At 41.8% G+C, this 21361-nt stretch overlaps 1 protein-coding gene across 1 annotated transcript in view; it reads right to left on the bottom strand.

Annotated features, from left to right (window-relative positions):
* Positions 1 to 21361, bottom strand: part of LOC124805713 — an 813762-nt gene that overhangs the window by 590172 nt on the left and 202229 nt on the right. The window contains exon 4 of the mRNA XM_047266283.1: positions 12105 to 12120. Within this exon, the coding sequence (XP_047122239.1) occupies positions 12105 to 12120 (16 nt within the window). The remainder of the gene's footprint in view (positions 1 to 12104; positions 12121 to 21361) is intronic.

The following is a 21361-nucleotide window of genomic DNA, read 5'->3' on the forward strand; positions in this document are numbered from 1 at the left end:
CGGTTTGCATCTCGATCGCCGCCACCGCAGTGCTGCCAACTGTACCATTTCGGATCATGTGGTAATATTCACGGTTTGTTTTGGAACTGCAGAGGAGAACGCTACGCATTCGCAGAATGCACCATCTATCCGACAATATCAGCGTAGAACAAAGTATGCTCACTAAAGAAACAGTTAATCACCTACAAGCAAAGAGCAAGCGAAGGATGAGTGGTTTTCATTCAGTGATCAAAATGTTTAGTAAAACGAGCAACAAAGTAGAGGAAGTGATTGTGCGAGCTCACAACTCGTCAAAAGGATAATGCACCACTTTGGGCATGGATTATCTCCGTAACTATTACAGATACATTTGTCTTATGTTACAAATGTTACGTCTTTGTATACTGCACCTGTTGAACCAACGAATCGACCTCGAGAAGGCCTACGACCGTGTCTGGCATCCTGGTCTCTGTTTAAACTCCAAACCTACGCCCTTCCTGTCAACTACATCCGTCTAATGGCTTCCTTCCTCTCCCACCGCCACTCCTATGTTACCATCAATAATGCCAATTCCCACACCCTCTACCCCTCTGCAGGTGTGCCCCTGGGGCTCTGTCCTCACCCCTCTCCTCTACCTCCTGTACACGATAGATATGCCCCAACCCCCCCCCCCCCCCACACCCTCCAGTACACCTCTTGCAATATGCCAATGACACCGCATTCCTCGCCCTCGCTCCTACCCTCCAACGGTCCCAACGCCTTCTCCAGCATCACCTTGACCTTTTTGCTGCATGGTGTAACCAGTGGATCCTGAGAATCAAGCCTTCCAAGACCCAGGCAATCATCGTAGGTCATACTACTCGCTCCTTCCGGCTCCTGGATTTCTCCCTTACTGTCTGCGCCCGTCCTTTCTGCCTCACCCCCACCCTCACCTACCATGGCCTCACCATTGACCGTCACCTAACCTGAGTTCCTCATCTCCGCTCCATCCAATCCAAAGCCCACAACCGCCTCTCTGGCTGGACATGGGGGTTGCACCCCTCTACCATCCTCCACACCTACAAATCCTTAATCCGTCCCATCCTCTGTTATGCCAGTCCCGCCTGGATATCTGCCCCCCCCCCCCAAATTCTATAAGTCCCTCAAGATCCTTGGGCGTCATGCACTCCGCCTCGCCTTCCCTATATGCCTCCCGTCCCCCACACGGATCCTCTATGACCTCATTCCTTTCCCCTATCTGCTCCTTTTCCGCAAACATATCTGCATACTCTACACCTCCCACCGCCTTGATCCCCCACACCCTCTGGTTGCTCCTCTCCTCTCCCATCCACGCCCCCTGCCACGTCCTCCCTGTTGTGTCCCCCCTACCCTCCATCTCTACACCCTTCATCTCCTTTCCCAAGGTGGCTTCCATCAACTCCACCTCCCGGATGATGCCCTCTCTCCCTCCATTTATCCCTCCTATCAGCTCTGATCCTCACTCCCACCTCCTTTCCTCTGTCCTTTTCCCGGGCACCCTCTCCCCCTCTCGCCCCCTTCCACCCTCTTTTTTCCCCACCTACCCTATCTCTGCCCCAATTCTCTCCCCTGAGTCCTTTTGCACTTTGCACCTCTGCCTCTTCCCATTTCCTCTCGTGTCTTCCCTGCCCCTCTCCCTCTTATGAGTCCTCTCCCTCCTTTGGTTCCCCCCCCCCTTTTGGTTTTTTGCTCTCCTCGCTCCTTTTTCTCCCCCTCATCTGTCCAGGTCCCCGCCCTCCCCCTTCCCATTCTGCCTGTGGCTAGTGAGTGTCATCGTTGTGCCGACATTTTCATGCAGTGTTTTACAGTGAGTGTTAAGTGTTGTGTGTCTTTTGCAAAGTGTTGCGAACGGACATCATACTGTCGCTGGGTGTGATTTTTTTCTCTCTTGCGAACAGAAACCAGACTGTCGCCATGTTTTTTTAATTGTGTGTCTACTATTTTAGTTGTCTGCTTCCTGTGTATTTAATTAGCCTTGCCGATCCCTTTGCTTTATGTTTTAACTTTCCACAATTTTCCGCCGTTTAACAATTTAAGTCACCGTTTTATCGCCTGCTTTTATTGTTTCTTTCCTTCTTACGGTTTTAAAAATTCTGTAGGCTGTAGAGCAGCGTACTAAGCTGCTGCCAGCTTATATTCAAAATTCAAAAAATTCAATAAAGGCAAAAAAAAAACACCGAAACCATCTCTATATTTAACGGTTTTTACTTACAGAAGGAACAGGGAACTATTTTAAAAAATTGAACATAATTTTTGAAAAATCATTACTAACTAATTATTTGCCTGTATATTTTGACCGTGGTCCGGTAATCAGCAAATGAGAGTAACTATACTTCCTAAAAATTTAATCTCTCTATCTCTTACAGGTTCTGAGATAATGGGTCATGAATATTGCAAATTTAATACTAGCTGTAGGATGTACGTACTTCTCTTAACGTAGAAATATCTGTCATTACAACTGGAATCACCTTGCAGATTAGTCAGTTACATTTTCACGTACGCAGGGTCGCTTTCAACTGGAACGGCAAATGGCTTCGAAAACAGCTTGAAAAAAGGAGGCAAGATTGGTAATGTCCTTGTAATGTTTTCCAAGACACAATGAACTCTTCAAACTTCACGTTGTCTTTAACGCCAGTGATCTTAGGGAACTGGACGTTCTTAGTCAGAATGTGTCCCTTGTACTACGCGGGTTTGTTTTGAAATGCATTCCCATCACATCAGAAAGAAATTACCTTGATATTTCCTACTGTGTGCAGTGTGCAATGAAGTCTATTTAAAATGCGAAGTTTGCAATCCATTGCAGGTGTTCTAATTTTCGCTGCTAAACTCCTTTTCCCTTCATAAATTCAACAATAGCCAGCTTTGAATTGAAAGACCGGTCCATGCGTGCTCCTTGACTTAATCAATGTATTTAACAGTAATATATGAAGTCACCATATTTTTAATTCAGTTGCACTGAAAACTGTTAGAAATGACAACAGAATAATGAGTGTGACTTAAGAGATATTACTATTTGTACCAGCAGTTTTTTCACGTCCTCCATGCCTGCAAATTTAGTACGAAGTGCAGAACAATGAATCCTGAAGGTCGATCGTTTTAATTTTTTGCTCTTTCATTGCCATCTAAATCTCTAAAATTCTTCCTGCATGGTACTGTAATGTCGCTTCACAGTAAATTTGCACCACCCGTCCCATATGTCGAACTGAGAAATCGCTCTCCTCGCTTCTGTCATTCCAATTCATTTCAAGGATAGTGACGATAGGCCCTTAAAAGAATGCTTCTGTTTGTTCTAACAGCCACTGCACCTGTGAACGTCCTTCATGCCAGGAACTAACAGCGGATGGCAAATAACGAGGACACCATGATTCTCCAGAACTCAGGGTTAGCTAACCGAAACGTGCCGCACCGCAAAGCTAGATGAAATGTCACGCTACTCCGTGTAATTCCGAGAAGGACTGAGCAAATCCGAGAGCGAGACTGGGCCTTGACCCGCACATGGCCCACACTCGTGAGGTTGGCACACCGCGGCGGGCACTGATCTACATCTAATCTATATCTAAATTTTAATTAAAACAACAGTCGATATCGCAATAACATTTGTTTGTTATTACCGGTCCCGGCTTAAGTTAAAGCCAACCTTTGAATTTTTAGACCCCTGTGGCTGGTGCTTGCGGCTCTTCGGTTCTTGACGTGATACCACGACCGTACACTCCTACTGTGGTAAGGTCTAAAAAATCTAAGGATGGCTTCAACATAAGCCGGAACCGGTAATAATAAACAAATATCGCAATCTCGATTTTTGTTTTACTTAAAGGTAGCACCAGATCGCTGCGCTCCAGAGACAATGTTGTCTAAATTTACGAGGGACGCTCCAAAAGAAATGCATACTATTTTTTTAAAATTCATCTTTTATTCTACATGTTTGAAAGTTTTACAGTGTGTAGATACATCCTTTAGGAACAATATTTTCATTTCTCCACATAATTTCCATCCCTTTCAACTGCCTTACGCCATCTTGGAACCAGCGCCTGTATACCCACACGGTAAAATTCTTGACCAATCTCTTGGAGCCACTGTTTGGCAGCGTCCACAAGGGAGTCATCATCTTCAAACCTTGTTCCACGAAGAGAGTCTTTCAGTTTCCCAAAGAGGTCAGGACTGTAAGGCAGGTATTTCAGCGTTGTCCATCCGAGTTTTGTTATCGCTTTCATGGTTTATTGACCAACATGTGGCCGTGCATTGTCGTGCAACAGCAAAACATCCTGCTTTTGCCGATGTGGTGGAACACGACTCAATCGGGCTTGAAGTTTCTTCAGTGTCGTCACATATGCGTCAGAATTTATGGTGGTTCCATTTGTCATGATGTCCACAAGCAAGTGTCCTTCGGAATCGAAAAACACCGTAGCCATAACTTTTCCGGCAGAAGGTGTGGTTTTGGATTTTTTTCTTCTTGGGTGAATTTGTATGATACCAGTCCATTAATTGCCTGTTCGTTTCTGGTGAAAAATGATGGAGCCATGTTTCATCACCTGTCACAATTCCTCCAAGAAATTCATCTCCATTATTCTCGTACTGTTCCAAAAGTTCACTGCATACCGTTTTTCTTGTTTCTTTGTGAGCCATGGTCAACATCCTGGGAACCCAGATGGCACAGACTTATTTTAACGCCAACACTTTGTTTTCTGCAAACACTTCCTTCCTCTTCGTTCACTGTGATGCGTCTGCCAGCAGTCACCAATTCGTTAACTCGCTGCACATTGTCTGCAGTGTGTACAGTACGAGGCCTGCCGCTGCGAGGACAATCCTCAATATTGCCGTGCCCGCTTTCATAATGTAACCTGCTTGCCCACCGACTAACTGTACTGCGATCGAGAGCAGCATCTCCATACACCTTTTTCAACCTCTTGTGGATGTTTCCCACCGTCTCGTTTTCACAGCACAGGAGTTCTATGATAGCACGTTGCTTCTAACGAACGTAAAGTGTAGCAGTCGTCTTGGAGACATGCTGTGACGGCGCCACTCAAGGGAACAGGTTGAATTAAGTTTGAAAACAAGTGGGAAGGATGTATCTACACACTGTAAAACTTTTACACATGCGGAATGAAAACTGTATTTTTACAAAAATAGTGTACACTTCTTTTGGAGTGACCCTCGTGTAATCTACATCTACATGATTGTTCCGTAATTCACACTTAAGTGTTACGCGGAGGGTCCTTGGAATCACTTTTAGGCTGTTTCTCGAGCGTGGCACATTCGAAAAACAGATGTGAAAAAGGAACATATACATCTTCCCATCCGAGCTCCAACTTCTCTTGTTTTATATCGATAGTTATTCGTGATTGTAATTGTGAGAGTGCGTTTTGCCTACGACTGGGCAACACGTTTCGTTATGAAGTTGTGGGTTGTTTTTGGGGAAGGAGACCAGACAGCGAGGTCATCGGTCTCATCGGATTAGGGAAGGACGGGGAAGGAAGTCGGCCGTGCCCTTTGAAAGGAACCATCCCGGCATTTGTCTGGAGCGATTTAGGGAAATCACGGAAAACCTAAATCAGGATGGCCGGACGCGGGATTGAACCGTCGTCCTCCCGAATGCGAGTCCAGTGTCTAACCATTGCGCCACCTCGCTCGGTCGTTATGAAGTAAGGGGGCTATTCGGAAAGTAAGGTCCGATCGGTTGCGAAATGGCAATCACAGTGAAATTCAATAGTTAATTACACCTTCCAACTACTTCTCTACATACTCATCGCTCAGACTGAGACATCTGCCGCAGCATTGTATCAACAATCCAATACTATCATGATAGAAGGCAACCGCCTGTGCTTTCTGCCAGTTCTCTACACTGATCTGCAGTTTGTTGTTTGTGGCTAAATGTTGTTCTTCCTGTGAGCAGAGATGAGAATCAAAGGTAGCAAAGTCCGGGCTGTATGGTGGGTGATCAAACACTTCCCATTTAAAACGCTGCAGGAGTGTCCTCATTGCCCTACACTGTGCGGCCGTCAAGCATGACAGTTACGGTGTGTAGTCTGCATGAATTCAGGCGAAATCTCTCACAGGCTGTCGGTGGAAGCATCTGTACGTGCTCACTGTGTGCTAAGAACTGAAAAGAGCGACGTGACGCAATCGACGAGCATACTGGAGAATCTGTCCAACACATCTACGCAAGACTTCATCGGATTTTCACGGTGGTTTGCATTTCTCAATCGATCAGACCTTAAATGCCGAAAAGCCTTCGTATTCGGCAGGTTGACCGTTGTGAAACGGCGACGTGATCTGGCTATGATGTTAAGAATCCCCTGTGTCATAATAAAGGACTGGCAGCTGGCTTGCAATTAAACACATTAGAAGCGTTTGACAAATAAATTTATTTCTGAAGTTTTAAAATCTTAGTTTATCTGCCGTGGCTGTCTTAATACAGAGATGGTGACTATCAGCGTTCCGATTGCTCTGTGTGTTCGTGTTAAAGACGAACACACAGAATCCCACACTACAGTGCCGTGAGATCCGGCTGCTGTCTTCCAGTAGCGACCTCTATCACTTACCACCGTCTGCCTGCAGCTTTATTGTGACAGCTAACCTGACCGTTACTCTTCTCTGCTGGTTTCTGCCTACCATCTCTGCTTAACTTCTCTCGGAGCCTCCTGCGCCCTTGATTCATTCGCCCATCCCCTTCGTTCTCACCGGCGCTTGCCACGATGTAACGTCGATGAGTTCTCGCATACCTTGCCGGCCAGTGTGGCCGAGCGGTTCTAGGCGCTTCAGTGTGGAACCGCGCGACCGCTACGGTCGCAGGTTCGAATCCTGCCTCGGGCATGGATGTGTGTGATGTCCTTAGGTTACTTAGGTTTAAGTAGTTCTATGTTCTAGGGGACTGATGACCTCAGATGTTAAGTCCCATAGTGCTCGGAGCCATTTCTCGCATACCTTATTGGTTCTGTTTATGCGTTATTCTTCAGCAGTTCTTCAGAGGCTGGGTGGAAGGTTAGAGGTGACTCTCTTAACATCGGCAGACGCTACGTCCAAAAGCCTTCGTTGACTTTCTCTTCCTACGCTTCTCTGTCTAACCAGTACTGCTGACCCCACTATGACTCTATCGTTACGTGTGCTGTGTGCACTTGGCGCCTATCAGTGTGTCGCTGTCAGTAATGACCTGGCACACTCTGTATGCTTATACCTTGTAGCTCTATCGTGCGCCTCGACGCGGCAAACTGGATTGTGGCCGGTCAGCTCTGTGTCGGTCAACTTGCTACCCTCTTACTTCGCTTACCACGCCCTAAGACACCTTTATTCTTACTCTGCATATAATATCAATATGAGACTTGGTTTTTTCTGTGGACACGACGAGATTGTCTTGTCGCAAGTTAAAACGCCTTTTTTAATGACCGCCATCCCAACTCACTTATTATGTTTGTGAAGCGTGGTCCTCTATTTCAAGACGCTACACAACGAGCTCCCCTTCACTGAACCTTTTCGATGTCCCACGTCAGTAATAAATGTTAAGGATCCCACTCCGTAGGCAGTTTCGTTAGCATCTTCTTTCTAATAATGAAAAGCAGTCCTTGGTTACCCTACCCTTTCTATGTGGTATTCCCAAATAAAGTTGTTCACATTTTATATCTTTGATTATTTAACTGAATGGATAACTAAAGTAATTCATATTATGTCGTGGAAACAAAATTTATCAGATTTTTTAAATTTACTCAAGGAAAGACCTTTTTTATTGTTTAGGGCCAACTTCCAGTTTTCGCAGCTGCACGCATGTGGTATATGTAATTTTGGAATTCATTTGGATATTGTGATGACTTAGTAGTGACGCGACGTGACGTTAAAAGGAGAGGACAATATTCATGAACTGATACAGGGACGACGTGTTTCAGGTGAACGGTATATGGCTGGCATGTTGGTAGGTGAGCGCAGGGCCCGAGGCGTAGGCTAAGACCCAGCCGTGGCAGCAAGCTGGACGGGGACTTGAGGAGGTACTTGCTCCCCCAGTCAGCGGATGTGACCTGGGATTTCCCACAATGGGAGAGGGACGGAACTAAGAGACCGCATGACCATGGAAACTAACAGCTTGACGAGGTTCTGGTTGTATTTTTAACTAAAACATTTCTACATTCACCAAAAACACTAACATTATTTCCAAAAGAGACTTGAAATCGGAATAAAAATACAACTACTATAAATTTATGAAGTTCCAAACATACTGACGAAGAATAGAACAAGATTCTTAAGTATTAATTTTTTAAATTTTCTTCCAGTATCCGTCACTATTTCGATAACAGTCGTTTCTCTGTCGTGATTAGTTCAGACCGTCAGGTTCAATTTAAAACTATGGCATTAGACGTAAGTGTACTGCACAATGTCCCACCAACGTACATGTAACCAAATACTCGTTATCTTCGCTAGTGATAATTGCACAGATCCATAGTCACAAACTACTCATGCCAACTGTGTTATTTTTTTATTTACGTAATGATTAATAGAGAAAAATAATGAATATCTGGTTAATTGTATCTTGGTGACATTGTATGATTATAATTAGGGTAGCGTGGTGATTTCTGAATTGGAATATAATATGTATTATTTCTTCTAAATAAAATGATTCATGTAGCCTAATTGTATAAAACAACTCCACAGCCTCTATTACAACATTAGCTTTTGGTAAAATTTTCGACGGCTCCACAACACCTAGAGCTAATTTAGGAAATGTTGTGAAGGGATTTTAACGCACGGGAGTATTTTCCTTCAATCCCAGAAAAATACCGTCACTCGATTTCCTTCCTTCGTCCACATCCCTGAACCATGAGTCTCATTATGTTACCACAGAATTAGAAATAGACCCAGGCTTGCAAACCCTTCTAATCTGTCACGAAATGCGAAGGCAGAGCTCAGCAATATCATTTCATTAGTTTCTTCTGTTTTGCTAACTGGCATTTTAAAACACCCAAAGAAAGAAGGCAAACGGTTGCAAAAATGCGCTGGGTGCCAGGGAGACCTTCAAATCCAGAAGAGGATTCATCTTCGTAATCACCTGAAGTTGAATCGGAGGAAGAAAACGTACCTTGTGGTTTCTGCAACATCAAATATTACGACCCTAGAGCTGTGAAGAAAGGGACATGGATGACGAGTGATAAGTGCAAGGTATAGTTTCACGAAGTTTGTGTGGGAGCTACTGATCGTAAACAGCTCCGCTGTGGGAAATGATTGTAACAGTTACTGGAATACTTAAAATGTGTAATCTTCCACATCTCGTTTTTACAATGATTCACGGAGTCACAGTTACAATTCAAATAACTCCACATTTTTTTCATTTTTCCACTGTTTCAAAATTTTGAATTTGCCTCTTTATAATGAAAAAGACTGGATCTTGAAGCAGTATACCTTTATCACAGAAAACTTATAATTATGATCTCTTCGCCATATTAATTTAACTTGGGTCATAAAATATTAACTGCCTCTGGTGCCCAAAACGTTGAAATGAATTACTAAGCCCACCTTACCCTACGTTTAAGGTCACAGTTTGAAAACGGACCTGACTGTCCGGAACTACTCACCACAAAAAATGACTACCGTCACAACTGTGAAGGATATTGGAAGAAAATTGAGAAAAAAATTCTACAAAATTATCACCATGTCTGTAACCTTTTTACCATGTAAGTTATTATCGTCTACATACGAACTCACTTATCACAACAATAACAGCACACACAAGTATGCTACCAGTGCACACGACACACTGTCTGTTAGAACATGAAACCCGCAATGGGATGAATATATCTGACATAAGGGTAAAATAAACAACATATTTATTTTAAGAAAACTCACAGATTTGTACTACCATGGGCAAAAATAGAGTTCTCCACAGATACATTTAACTGTTAGTCTGTGCATGAATAGTTTACAAAAATTTTTTAATGGTCTGTGCTCATATAATTGAGGGGATTTAATGTTAATATTTGTGGGGAAAATGTTTTGGGTAATGTAATGCAGAACTGTGATTCTTCAATTTCTCCAGGCGTATTTTATGACGAAATAAATCTCGGGTGAACAGCGCACCTGAAGATGGCAACGTGGTCGATTGCCGAAATATTATGTCCTATGCACTCTCATACCAAGCTGTTCACCCGAGATATATTTCGCCATATTGCAGAACTGTCAAGGATAAAGAGAGGAGATCAGCTAAAATGCAACTCCTGCTCGGCTCATATCAAATACAAAATGCACGGTAATGTTAATAATTTAACAATGTGTAATTAAAGAGAAGAAATAGTTAAATGATACGAGGCAGACATCTATATTGGCATCGAACAAGTGAAAACTTATATAAAGGTAGATTTTGAGTGGTGGCCAGACATGTAGTAAACATTTAAACCGGGGAAGATTGTAACGTGACATAGCTGTGCACGGAGCAAGTAGGCATGGTGTCGTGGTCTTTCAGTGACTATCCTTAGCCATGTAAAGTAGTATGATCTTGTGCAACGTATAAGTCGCTTTCCTGATAAAGTGTTAGCGTGGACAGCAGCTAGTTAGGGGCTTAGTTAATTCAGTACATCGGCTGATAATTTGATGTGGTTGCATTTATTGTCATTTAATATATATTCTTGAGACGACGTGGGTGGCGGTGAACTGATATTCAGATAGACTTGGAGAAAACATTTAAAGTTGGAAATTTGTGCAGGAGAACGTATAGGTACGCTGCACGGTGCCATTGGAACATGTTAAACGTTACATTATATGCTCTGCGTCCTCTGAAAGTACTGCTATTTCAAATCGTGTTTGGTTTACTGAGCGGACTTTAGCTTCTGTAAGACCACAATTTTAAGTCATATGGTAACTTTGGGTACGTAAAAATCAGTTTGTCTGGGTACATTAGTATCCAAACGGAATGTTGGTGCTAAATCACTTTATTTATTGTTACGTTTTGTTCGTTCTATACGTTAACTGTTCCATAGGCTGGGTCTTCATTAGTTCGAGTGCAGTCGCGCACAGCCAGACATTTAAAGACATTTAATCGGTTTGTGGTTGTGTGATTGCCCTTCAGTAGTCGGACAGCAACAAATCAATTTCGTTTAACGGTGAATTTCACTTTATAGTTTTGTTATCATAATTCCACTCCGGTATGTTCCAATATAGGTTGATCTCATACGGGAGTAGAAAAGCTGTAGCACTTTAACTTTCAAAACGACCAAATTATCTGCAAACTGTCTAAGAGGGCTGCTCAGATTGTTTCCTAAATCGTTTATATATGTACCAGAAACAGCAGAGGGCATGTAACGCCGAGGAGCACTGGATACCTCTTCGCTTTCACTAGGTGACTTCCCATCAGTCACTATGAAGTGTGACCTTTCCCGCAGGAAATAATTGTACCAGTCGCTCAGTTGAGAGGATACTCGTAGGGGCTCAGTCAGATTAGCAACTTTTGAGGAACGATGTGAAAAGCTTTCTGGAAATCTAGAATTGAGAATCAACTTGATATCCCACGCTGTTTATGTGTCAGTGTATCATTTTCTTTGGGGTATTTCATAATTTTGGTACACAGTTTATGTTCCAATATTTTACTACTAATCGAAGTTGATGATATGGGTAAGTTACTCAGGGAATTACTTCGGTATCCTTTCTCCTGTATTAATGTGATCTAAGCAACGCCTTTATTTAATTCACGGGGTTGCTTTGCTGATATATGGTTGGAATGCACACTTACGGCTCTTACGTTACGGTTGGATTTTGTTTTTAGTTCCTTAGTGTTCTTTCTTGCCTCTTCATTTTCTGGCAACATGGACAGAAGTTTGAAAAAAAGTGAGTTTCCTAAGAACACATGGTCTTCAACCTACACTTAGCTGATAAATGTGTACTATTCTATTTAAATTGCACCGGTGACAAAAAATAATACAGTTTTCAAATGAAATATTGTCAGTCAAACAAAAAAATCAGTACTTAAGTTAAATATTGAGTGTCAAACTCTGACACTTACAATAGCGTTAATTTGAAGATCTGTTAAAGCAAATCATTATTCTGTATTTTTTTCCGTTTAACTTCAATTACTTACTCCTTCTTAATCCAGATAAAATAAACACTATTGAAAATGCATTGATATGCATATTCATACCTACCTTTTCTGCGTAATACCTGAAAGGAATAAAACACAAAATTAAGAACGAAGCGAAAATTAAATTGTCAGGTAATAGCACAGAAATTGACAGATATTGATACTCAAATGTGAGAGAGGTAATACTGAGAGCGGTCACAAAAACATTTCCTATTCCTTTTTTTAAAAGTTATATCTGGAGACCATAACTAATGTTTCTTCTACGCATACTAACATTAATCAACCAAACAGATCAGTAAATGCTTAGTTTTTAAGAGCTCAAATTTGTTCTTCAATAAATGCATAATTATTAGTACCTGAGGGCATGCTAGCTTGAATATTTTGCTTAATTATGTGATGTACCTATATGGAGTAACATATTTTCACTGAAAACATTTCACACGCACCAAATTCTACTCGATTGTTCGACAGTGAGTCAATGCTAGTTTCTGAAAGAACAGAACAACATCCAAAGAGTTAATATGTTAGGTATGCTACCAATGTTTGAATCCACTATCAGCTGGAAACAAATTGTAACTGAGAGATCATAATTGACCCTTTACGTTATAATGCCACCACTACATTCTGACGTAACATCTTTTCCTAAAAAGTTATCAGATATTCGGCATTACTGTTGAATGATACAAGGATGGATACTTTAGAGTCTTTTACACCACAAATAAAGATACAGTAGAGTTGGAACATTTCTGGCTTTTCAGCTATCATATTCGGCTACAAGAAGCTCTTTTCTAGAACAGTTGAGAAGGCAGCTGTGGCAAGATGACGTAATTTGGTGTGAGGTTTGTTCGGTGTAGGTATCTTGAGAAAGACCGCCTAAATTGTGGTCCTTCTCCGCGAATGGCTGCTGCTGCTTTCGGTAGCTGCCCGCCAAAATGGTAATCTTCTATTATTAATATTTAAAAATTTAAAAAGCGTACTTACTTGAATTAATAATTAAAGCATCACTCAATAGCTTGCTATCATTCCATTATTTCACAAGCATTAATAACCATAGCAATTACAAACAAAGAAAAGGAAGATGAAGCACTTCGGAGATCTTCGGATCGCACCTAAATTCGATGGCGGGCGAAGTGGCTCGGCCGTAAGATCAGAGCTGATTCGGCAGTCTCGGGGACAGAACAATTTGTCTGCCACGGTATCAGTTAAGATTTAATTTGCAGTGTCTAGTTTGTGAATAGAGCTCGTCCGGCAGTCTCGGAGGACGGATACGTCGTCCGCCGCGGTATCGGTTAAGACATAGTTAGCAATGTCCAGTGTGTAAATCAGAGCTGGTTCGGTTGTGTCGGAAGACAGACGTTGAGTCTGCCGCGGTCGGTATCTGTTAAGACTTTATTAGAAATATATGGTTATTTGGACATGTAGTTAAGAACAGTGTGATACTAAGTACAGAAATATGCACTTCATTAATTTGTTAAGGAATAAAAACCATTTTCGACTCTAAAAATGAACGTAATTGTAGAGTTTCTCGAGTTCTACCAATAAAATGCGAGTGGCATCTCGTACAAAAAAATCTGATTGGTTACTTAATAATTTCTGAAACAACAGTTCCTCGCTAAGAGTTTCTTACAGCCTCAGGATTACAGATTCACGACCTACGTGCTGTTTTCTGCGCAGGGGACAACAACTATAGAAGACTGCATGTTGGTGAACGTTTATTGGAACTTATGCATTCTTAGGGTGACCAGGTACAATTGTTTAAAAAGGAGGACAAACAGCTTCAAAAAGGAAGACAAAGGAAGGAACAAGAGAACACATCAAACGGGTCAACTGCAGATGAGGATATCACCCGTCAGCTTTGGACAAGTCACGTGATTGCCGGGAATTGCCGGTAAAACTAGTAGTTAATTGCTACTGATGGTCAGGTGGTGGTTAACTGAGCAATATAGAGAAATTAAAAACATTCATTGTGCTGACAGTGTGGCGTCAGTTGTTTTGTTATGTCAACAACACGGAATTGTTTACAAAGCGAAAAGCCGGCCGCGGTGGCCATGCGGTTCTAGGCGCTGTAGTCCGGAACCGCGCGACTGCTACGGTCGCAGGTTCGAACCCTGCCTCGGGTATGGATGTGTGTGATGTCCTTAGGTTAGTTAGGTTTAAGTAGTTTTAAGTTCTAGGGGACTAATGACCTCAGATGTTAAGTCCCATAGTGCTCAGAGCCATTTGAACCATTTTTGAACAAAGCGAAAAACGTAAGACCATTAACCTCCCTTCATTCGATGCACCGCTACCAACATCTACAATTCAAGCAGCAGCTGACGACATGTAAAGTGCACTTTAACATTCCGAATACAAATAAATTGAACGATTATGACGCAATGAAATAAAACCATGAAAGTTAATCTGTCGAGTTACTTGTTACCCTTAATTGGCCACAGAGACGTACGTTCCAGATCCACATTTATTACATTCCGTTTCAAATTCATTCCTCCCTTTCTTGAAAGCCGCGTATTTGCAGGAAAGAACATCAGAAAATGTGCACTTTCGTTTAGGCATATTCAAATATTTTACGTAACTCACTCTGTTAAAAATTACACTCAAAAATCACACGTGTACTACAGGAAGCCAAGCCAATACAAAGCGAAGATACGAAACGAAAATTTTAAATAAGCGATATTTGCATTCCCTTATTGGTCGATCAGCGATAACATCGACGATCCTAGTGCCACCTACTGACACCACCTTCGTTCGTGTTTATCACGAAGGCTCTGCCAATAGTTAAAGTATTTAAGAAAAGAGCAATAGAACGGGACGAATTGTAAATTTAACTGTACTACGCTCAGCTTTGCGAAAAAGCCGGACACTTTAAACATCCGCCCGGACGCCGGACAAAGAGCTAAAAAGGAGGACATGTCCGGATTAATCCGGACGTCTGGCCACCCTATGCATTCCACTCAGGGCAGTGGATGCACCTCACGTGTACTGCAATCTTAGTACAAATTTGATCAGTGACACGTCATCTGTGGTAACACAGAGGAGGTATGAAGAAGATGAATATTTTTGAGTGACGGGATTTATCATACGCACATATCACCCTCTCTCTAACTTCTCTCTCTCTCTTTATCGAGTTGCCGTAGGGTGAGCGTCACTGAGTTCAGACTGTACGCCAGTCACCTCTTACACTAGTAAATTTATTACTAATGTTTTATTTTAGATAAAAACTCTAACTAATGAACTTACTTTTCTGAACCATGCAAAGCTCTAAATTACTGACATGGAAAGTAGTGGTATGAATTTAGCAAGATTTATTGTGCGACGAGTCAGGTTTACGAAACGTAAGGAACAACGATGAAGGCTAAAGAGAGTGAAGGTGGTGGCCGTTGCTGCCGAAACTGTTTCCAAAGACGAGGAATATGTCGTTTATGATTGCAGCGTAATGGGAACAGGGAATGCTACCTGTCTATGTAGAACCCACTTTTTCCGGACAATAATTTTTGCTTTAACAATACCAATGTCATAAAATGTAACATGACCAAATACCATTACTAAGACGAAGTCTAATAGCCGAAAAATGTTGTAACCTGAAGAAAAAGGCAATTTTTATGATAACAAGTGATTGGCGCATTGCAGGTCACAATTCAGAAATCCTAAGTGTTAACAAACGTTGCAGTGGCTCCGAATATGATGAGAAAAGTTTGAAAAATCTTTGCTATTAAGAACCACTTACAAGAAGACGTAATTCATGGTTTTTAACTTAGATAACAGAATCGAGAGCAATGGCAGACAGAAATGTTGCAGATGACGAAGGGGAAGGCATGACGTTACCTGAAGATGGGACAGGAGGCAGAGGCAGGTTATGAAGTAGGTACAGTAAAAACTGAAAAGCGTAAAAGTCAACATGATAAGTGGAGTTAATATATATATATATATATATATATATATATATATATATATATATATATATATATATATATATATATATATTACAAGATATGAAACAACCGAATACAGAATTTAAAGCGTATACCAGAAACTGAATATGAACGAAAAATCGAAGCGAAGAAGATTAGTGCAGCTCGTCAAGAAATGTAAAAAAATGTTCAAGAAAATTAGTTTCAGTGGTAAATTAGATAAGTTTAAGGATACAATAACACAGAGATGCGAACAGGTTAAGGGAAAAGTAAGTGGGGGTAATTAGTAGTGGAACTTATCTAAAGGCCACGGATTGCATATCTAAGCTCAGGTACAAGAAGAGTGAGAAAATTCGATACGTATTCAGGAGGGAATACAAGGAAAGGTTTACTATCATGAAAAAAGAACTATCCAAAGGGCTGATACATTTCATGCTGCAGTAGTCGGTTTTATATCAATAAAATGTTCGGTCTCATAGGTGAATGTATTTAATTTGTAGTGACGAATGTAAGGAAATGCTATCCAACGCATTATTAGAGAAAGATCGTCTTAACAGAGCAGCTGTTTTCACGGGGTACATGAGGATAGACTATTTAAGCGTTAGATGAATGGCAAGCGTTGAAGAATTTGTCGCCAAATTCATGGCGCAATATTGATCTTAACAAAAGCACATGGACGTAAAAAGAGAATACACTGAAATCCCAAACGATTAATTCCCGGGAGACGACGAAGGCTTCTTGCGAACATAAACGTAAATTAAAATATTTACATTTACCGGTTGAAGAAGAGGACATTATACACGAACTGAATCATTGATTACCCAGGGAATTTAAGAAAAACCTAATTATCTTTCATAATAGCTTAATAGTGGAGTAGGTGAAGTGGACTTCTTGCATTGATCCGAAACAAATGAATCACATAGGTTTCATAATCGTACACACGGGTCCCCCGTTATGAAACAGTACGGGAACAGAAAGAGTTTGCGGTGTAGGCGAGAAAAAAGGTAGACACCGTAGATGGTCTCATGGCCAGTCTACCTGTACAGAATCAGAGAAGCGTCAATCTGAAGTGCGATGGAAAAGTGACGCTATGTAGATTGTCACTCCCGAATTAACATGTTATCCAACAAAATGCTAAACAGAGACCCTGGACCCTGTTATGGCTAGAGATGGGAAGTCCGATACAGGATCATGCATACAAGAAAAAGATGCTAGTTGCAAGCCAATATCGCTAGTAAGCGCAGTTGGATATCAAGGATAACTTTTCTATGGGAAAAGGAAGTTTGAATGGCCAACGTATTTTGATTCAAGATTTTCCAATGTAAGCAAGAAGTCCGGAAATTAATCTAATCTGCACTTACCCGAAAAAGTTTTATACTTCCTGAAGGGGATGCGACGAAACTTCATGAGTTAATGAAGGACAAAAATGTTAATAATTCATGCTTAAACAATGGAGAACAGGAAGTATTTTACTTGGGCAAGAATTACTAAGGTACAAGAAAGAGCGGGGTATACATATTGACTACTGGCCATTAAAATTGCTACATCAAGAAGAAATGCAGATCATAAACGGGTATTCATTGGACTAATATATTATTCTAGAACTGACATGTGATTACATTTTCACACAATTTGGGTGCATAGATCCTGAGATATCAGTATCCAGAGCAACCACCTATGGCCTTAATAACGGCCGTGATACGCCTGGGCGTTGAGTCAAACAGAACTTAGATGGCGTGTACAGGTACAGCTGCTCATGCAGCTTCAACACGATACCACAGTTCATCAAGAGTAGTGACTGGCGTATTGAGACGATCCAGTTGCTCGGCCACCATTGACAAGACGTTTTCAATTGGTGAGAGATCTGGAGAATGTGCTGGCCAGGGCAGCAGTCGAACATTTTCTGTATCCAGAAAGGCCCGTACAGGACCAGCAAAATCCGGTCGTGCATTATCCTGCTGAAATGTAGGGTTTCGCAGGGATCGAATGAAGGGTAGAGCCACGGGTCGTAACACATCTGAAATATAACGTCCACTTGACAAAGTGCCGTCAATGCGAACTAGAGTTGACCGAGACGTGTAACCAATGGCACCCCATACCATCACGCCGGGTGATACGCCAGTACGGCGATGACGAATACATGCTTCCAATGTGCGTTCACTGCGATGTCGCAAAACACGGATGCGACCATCATGATGCTGTAAACAGAACCTGGATTCATCCGAAAAAATAACGTTTTGCCGTTCGTGCACCAAGGTTCGTCGTTGAGTACACCATCGCAGGCGCTCCTGTCTGTGATGCAGCGTCGTCGAACTGTTCTTTCAGATGGTTGTTGTCTTGCAAACGTCCCCAAATGTTGACTCAGGGATCGAGATGTGGCTGCACGATCCGTTACACCCATGTAAATAAGATGCCTGTAATCGCGACTGCTAGTGATACGAGGCCGTTGGGATCCAGCACGGCGTTCCGTATTACCCTCCTGAACCCACCGATTCCATATTCTGCTAACAGTCATTGGATCTCGATCATCGCGAGCAGCAATGTCGCGATACGATAAACCACAATCGCGACAGGCTACAATACGGCATTTATCAAAGTCGGAAACGTGATGGTACGCATTTCTGCTCCTTACACGAGGCATCACAACAACGTTTCACCAGGCAAAGCCGATCAACTGCTGTTTGTGTGTGAGAAATCGGTTGGAAACTTTCCTCATGTGAGCACGTTGTAGGTGTCGCCACCCGCTCCAACCTTGTGTGAATGCTCTGAAAAGCTAATCATTTGCATATCACAGCAGCTTCTTCCTGTCGGTTAAATTTCACGTCTGTAATACGTCATCTTCGTGGTTTAGCAATTTAAAGGCCAGGAAGAGAGAAATTTCAACATAGAAAAAGGGGAAGTAGGTAGCAAAGGCAATAATACTTGAGATCATGAGGAGGAAACACACGACTCGTTAGAGGACTTTTCTGAGGAGGAAGTATATTTTAATTAAAATGTGAGTGTTACGCTTTATTAATACACGGAACCCACGAAGATAACCGATTTGGCTGAAGATACTAATGAGGAAGAGGTTAACAGAAGGTCAGAATTTTGTCAAGGTAGGTGGTTGTTGCGAGGTATAGAGACAGTATTCTATGTGATTGATGGAACCAGATACGTAGTTTCTACAGGATAAAGGGAGTACCAAATGGCAAAATGAGCGTAATAAAAAGAAAAAATAGGAATATAAGTAAGTGAATTGAATATAAAAAGAAAAAAGGGAGACCGTGGAGAGAAATATGGGAGCAGACTTGAAAGGTAGTCTAGGAACCATGATGGAGTAATGTGAGGATGTAAAGAAGACGAAACCGAGAATTACATGCTTTAAAAAAATCTTTGATATATAAAATTTTTGCCAAGAAAAAGAACGAATGAGAAGCTGGTAAAACACTAATCGAACTACCGAAATAGAATACAGTGAAAAGAGATGCTACAAAGAGAAAACTGTCTACTGTTCAGTCGGAAAATAAGGTTTGGTCGAATCAGGGGAGACAGAAAGGAGAAAGATAAGGAGTCACAGAGTACACCGCTAAAGTGAGCACGTGTCTACTGTACAAGGCTTCCCAAGCTGTCGGCAGTTTTTTTTCCATTTTCCTTTTTTAAGCTACATTCTGATAAACTTCAGGCAATTCCATAAATGTATTAGTTATCTTAAATTGTAGATACGTCAGAGGATCTGACGAAAGAAAGACAAGAGATGGAGTAGTTACTACTCTCAGGAGTAAAGATGTAAGACACACGGAAAGAGAAGAGTTGATGGAGTTTTACACTGACAAAGTAAAATGAGCTGTGAAGTAGATTCTGTGTTGAATTAGGAAGTCTAGAAAACCAGTAATGGTTTCAATCGAAAGTAAAGTTGTGGCATGGAATGAAGAACAGAAGTGAGAAAGAAAGCGGGAAGGAAATTTGAAATAAGAATAGTTAAAGGTGAATCTCTCCTAAGAAATTAAAATCTTAGTGCATATAATACTGCAGGATGGATCACAATCCGAGAACGCAAAGAAATATGCTGAGGAAGACAGGTAATGTTCCTCAAAAGAATTTCAGTGAGGAAGATAAGAAATAAGGGAAGATAAATGAAGAAGAAGAAAGGAGTTTCTCTTGAAGGAATTGTCACATGTAGCGTCCTTCCCCGTCCAGGTTGCCGCGTTAGCTCTATTATCGTGCTAACGCTTTTTTAGGAGGAGCGGTACAAGATATTTTTAGCGCTGAGACTTGATGAAACAGAGCGTACGAGAGCGTGCAGTCAGCTGATCTGCTTCGAACAGGGTACATCTCCCAGAAGCTAGCTCCACGGCGGCAGTCGCAAAGCCTGTGGAGCGTCATCAACAGTCAGCGCAGGGCACAGAGAGCCGTCCATGCGGTTCTAGGCGCTGTAGTCCGGAACCACGCGACCGCTACGGTCGCAGGATCGAATCCTGCCTCGGGCATGGATGTGTGTGATGTCCTTAGGTTAATTAGGTTTACGTAGTTCTAAGTTCTAGGGGACTGATGACCTCAGAAGTTATGTCCCATAGTGCTCAGAGCCATTTGAACCATTGAAGTTGCTGACAAGAATAAAATACAAAAGACTAGAAAAGAAAATTGAGGATGTGTCAGATGACTTCAGGAAAGGTAAAAGCACAAGAGTGGCAGTTCTAACGTTGCGGTTGATGACAGGCGAGATTAAAGAAAAATCAAGACATGTCCACAGGGTTTGTCAACCTGGAAAACGCGTTCGACAATATCAAGTGGTGTAAGAGGTTGGAATTTTTGCGGAAAATAGCGGTTAGCTGTAGGGTACGACGGGTAACACAGAATGTCTACAAGAGCCAAGAGGGAACAATGAGAATAGAAGCCCAAGTACGAAGTGCTTATATTAAAAAGCCTGTAACACAGGGCTGAAGTCTTTCACCGCTATAGTTCAATCTATACATCGAAGAAGCAACGAGGGAAATAAAAAGAAACTTCAAAAGTGAGATAAAATTCAAGGTGAAAGAATGTCAATGATAAGCTTTACTGACTGCATTGCTGTTCCCAGTCTAAATGAAAAGGATTTAAGTATCGAATTGAGAGTAAATCGAAGAAAGACAAAAGTAATGAGAAGTAGCAGAAACGAGAAGAGGGAGAAACTAAACATCAATTCCTGATCATGAAGTGGGTGCAGCTGAGGAGTTCAGCTATCAAGGCACAAAAATAACCCCATGAAAAGCAAATTAGCACTGGCGAAAAGGGCACTCGTTGCAAAGAGACGTCTACTGTTATCAAATATAGTCCTTAATTTATGGAAGAAATTTCTAAGAATGAACGTTTGGAGCACAGCACTGTATGATAGTGAAACATGGACTGTGGATAAACCAGAAAAGAAGAGAATTGAAGTACTGAGAAAGTGGTG

The sequence above is a fragment of the Schistocerca piceifrons genome, chromosome 7 (assembly GCF_021461385.2).
Source record: "Schistocerca piceifrons isolate TAMUIC-IGC-003096 chromosome 7, iqSchPice1.1, whole genome shotgun sequence".
NCBI lineage: Eukaryota > Metazoa > Arthropoda > Insecta > Orthoptera > Acrididae > Schistocerca > Schistocerca piceifrons.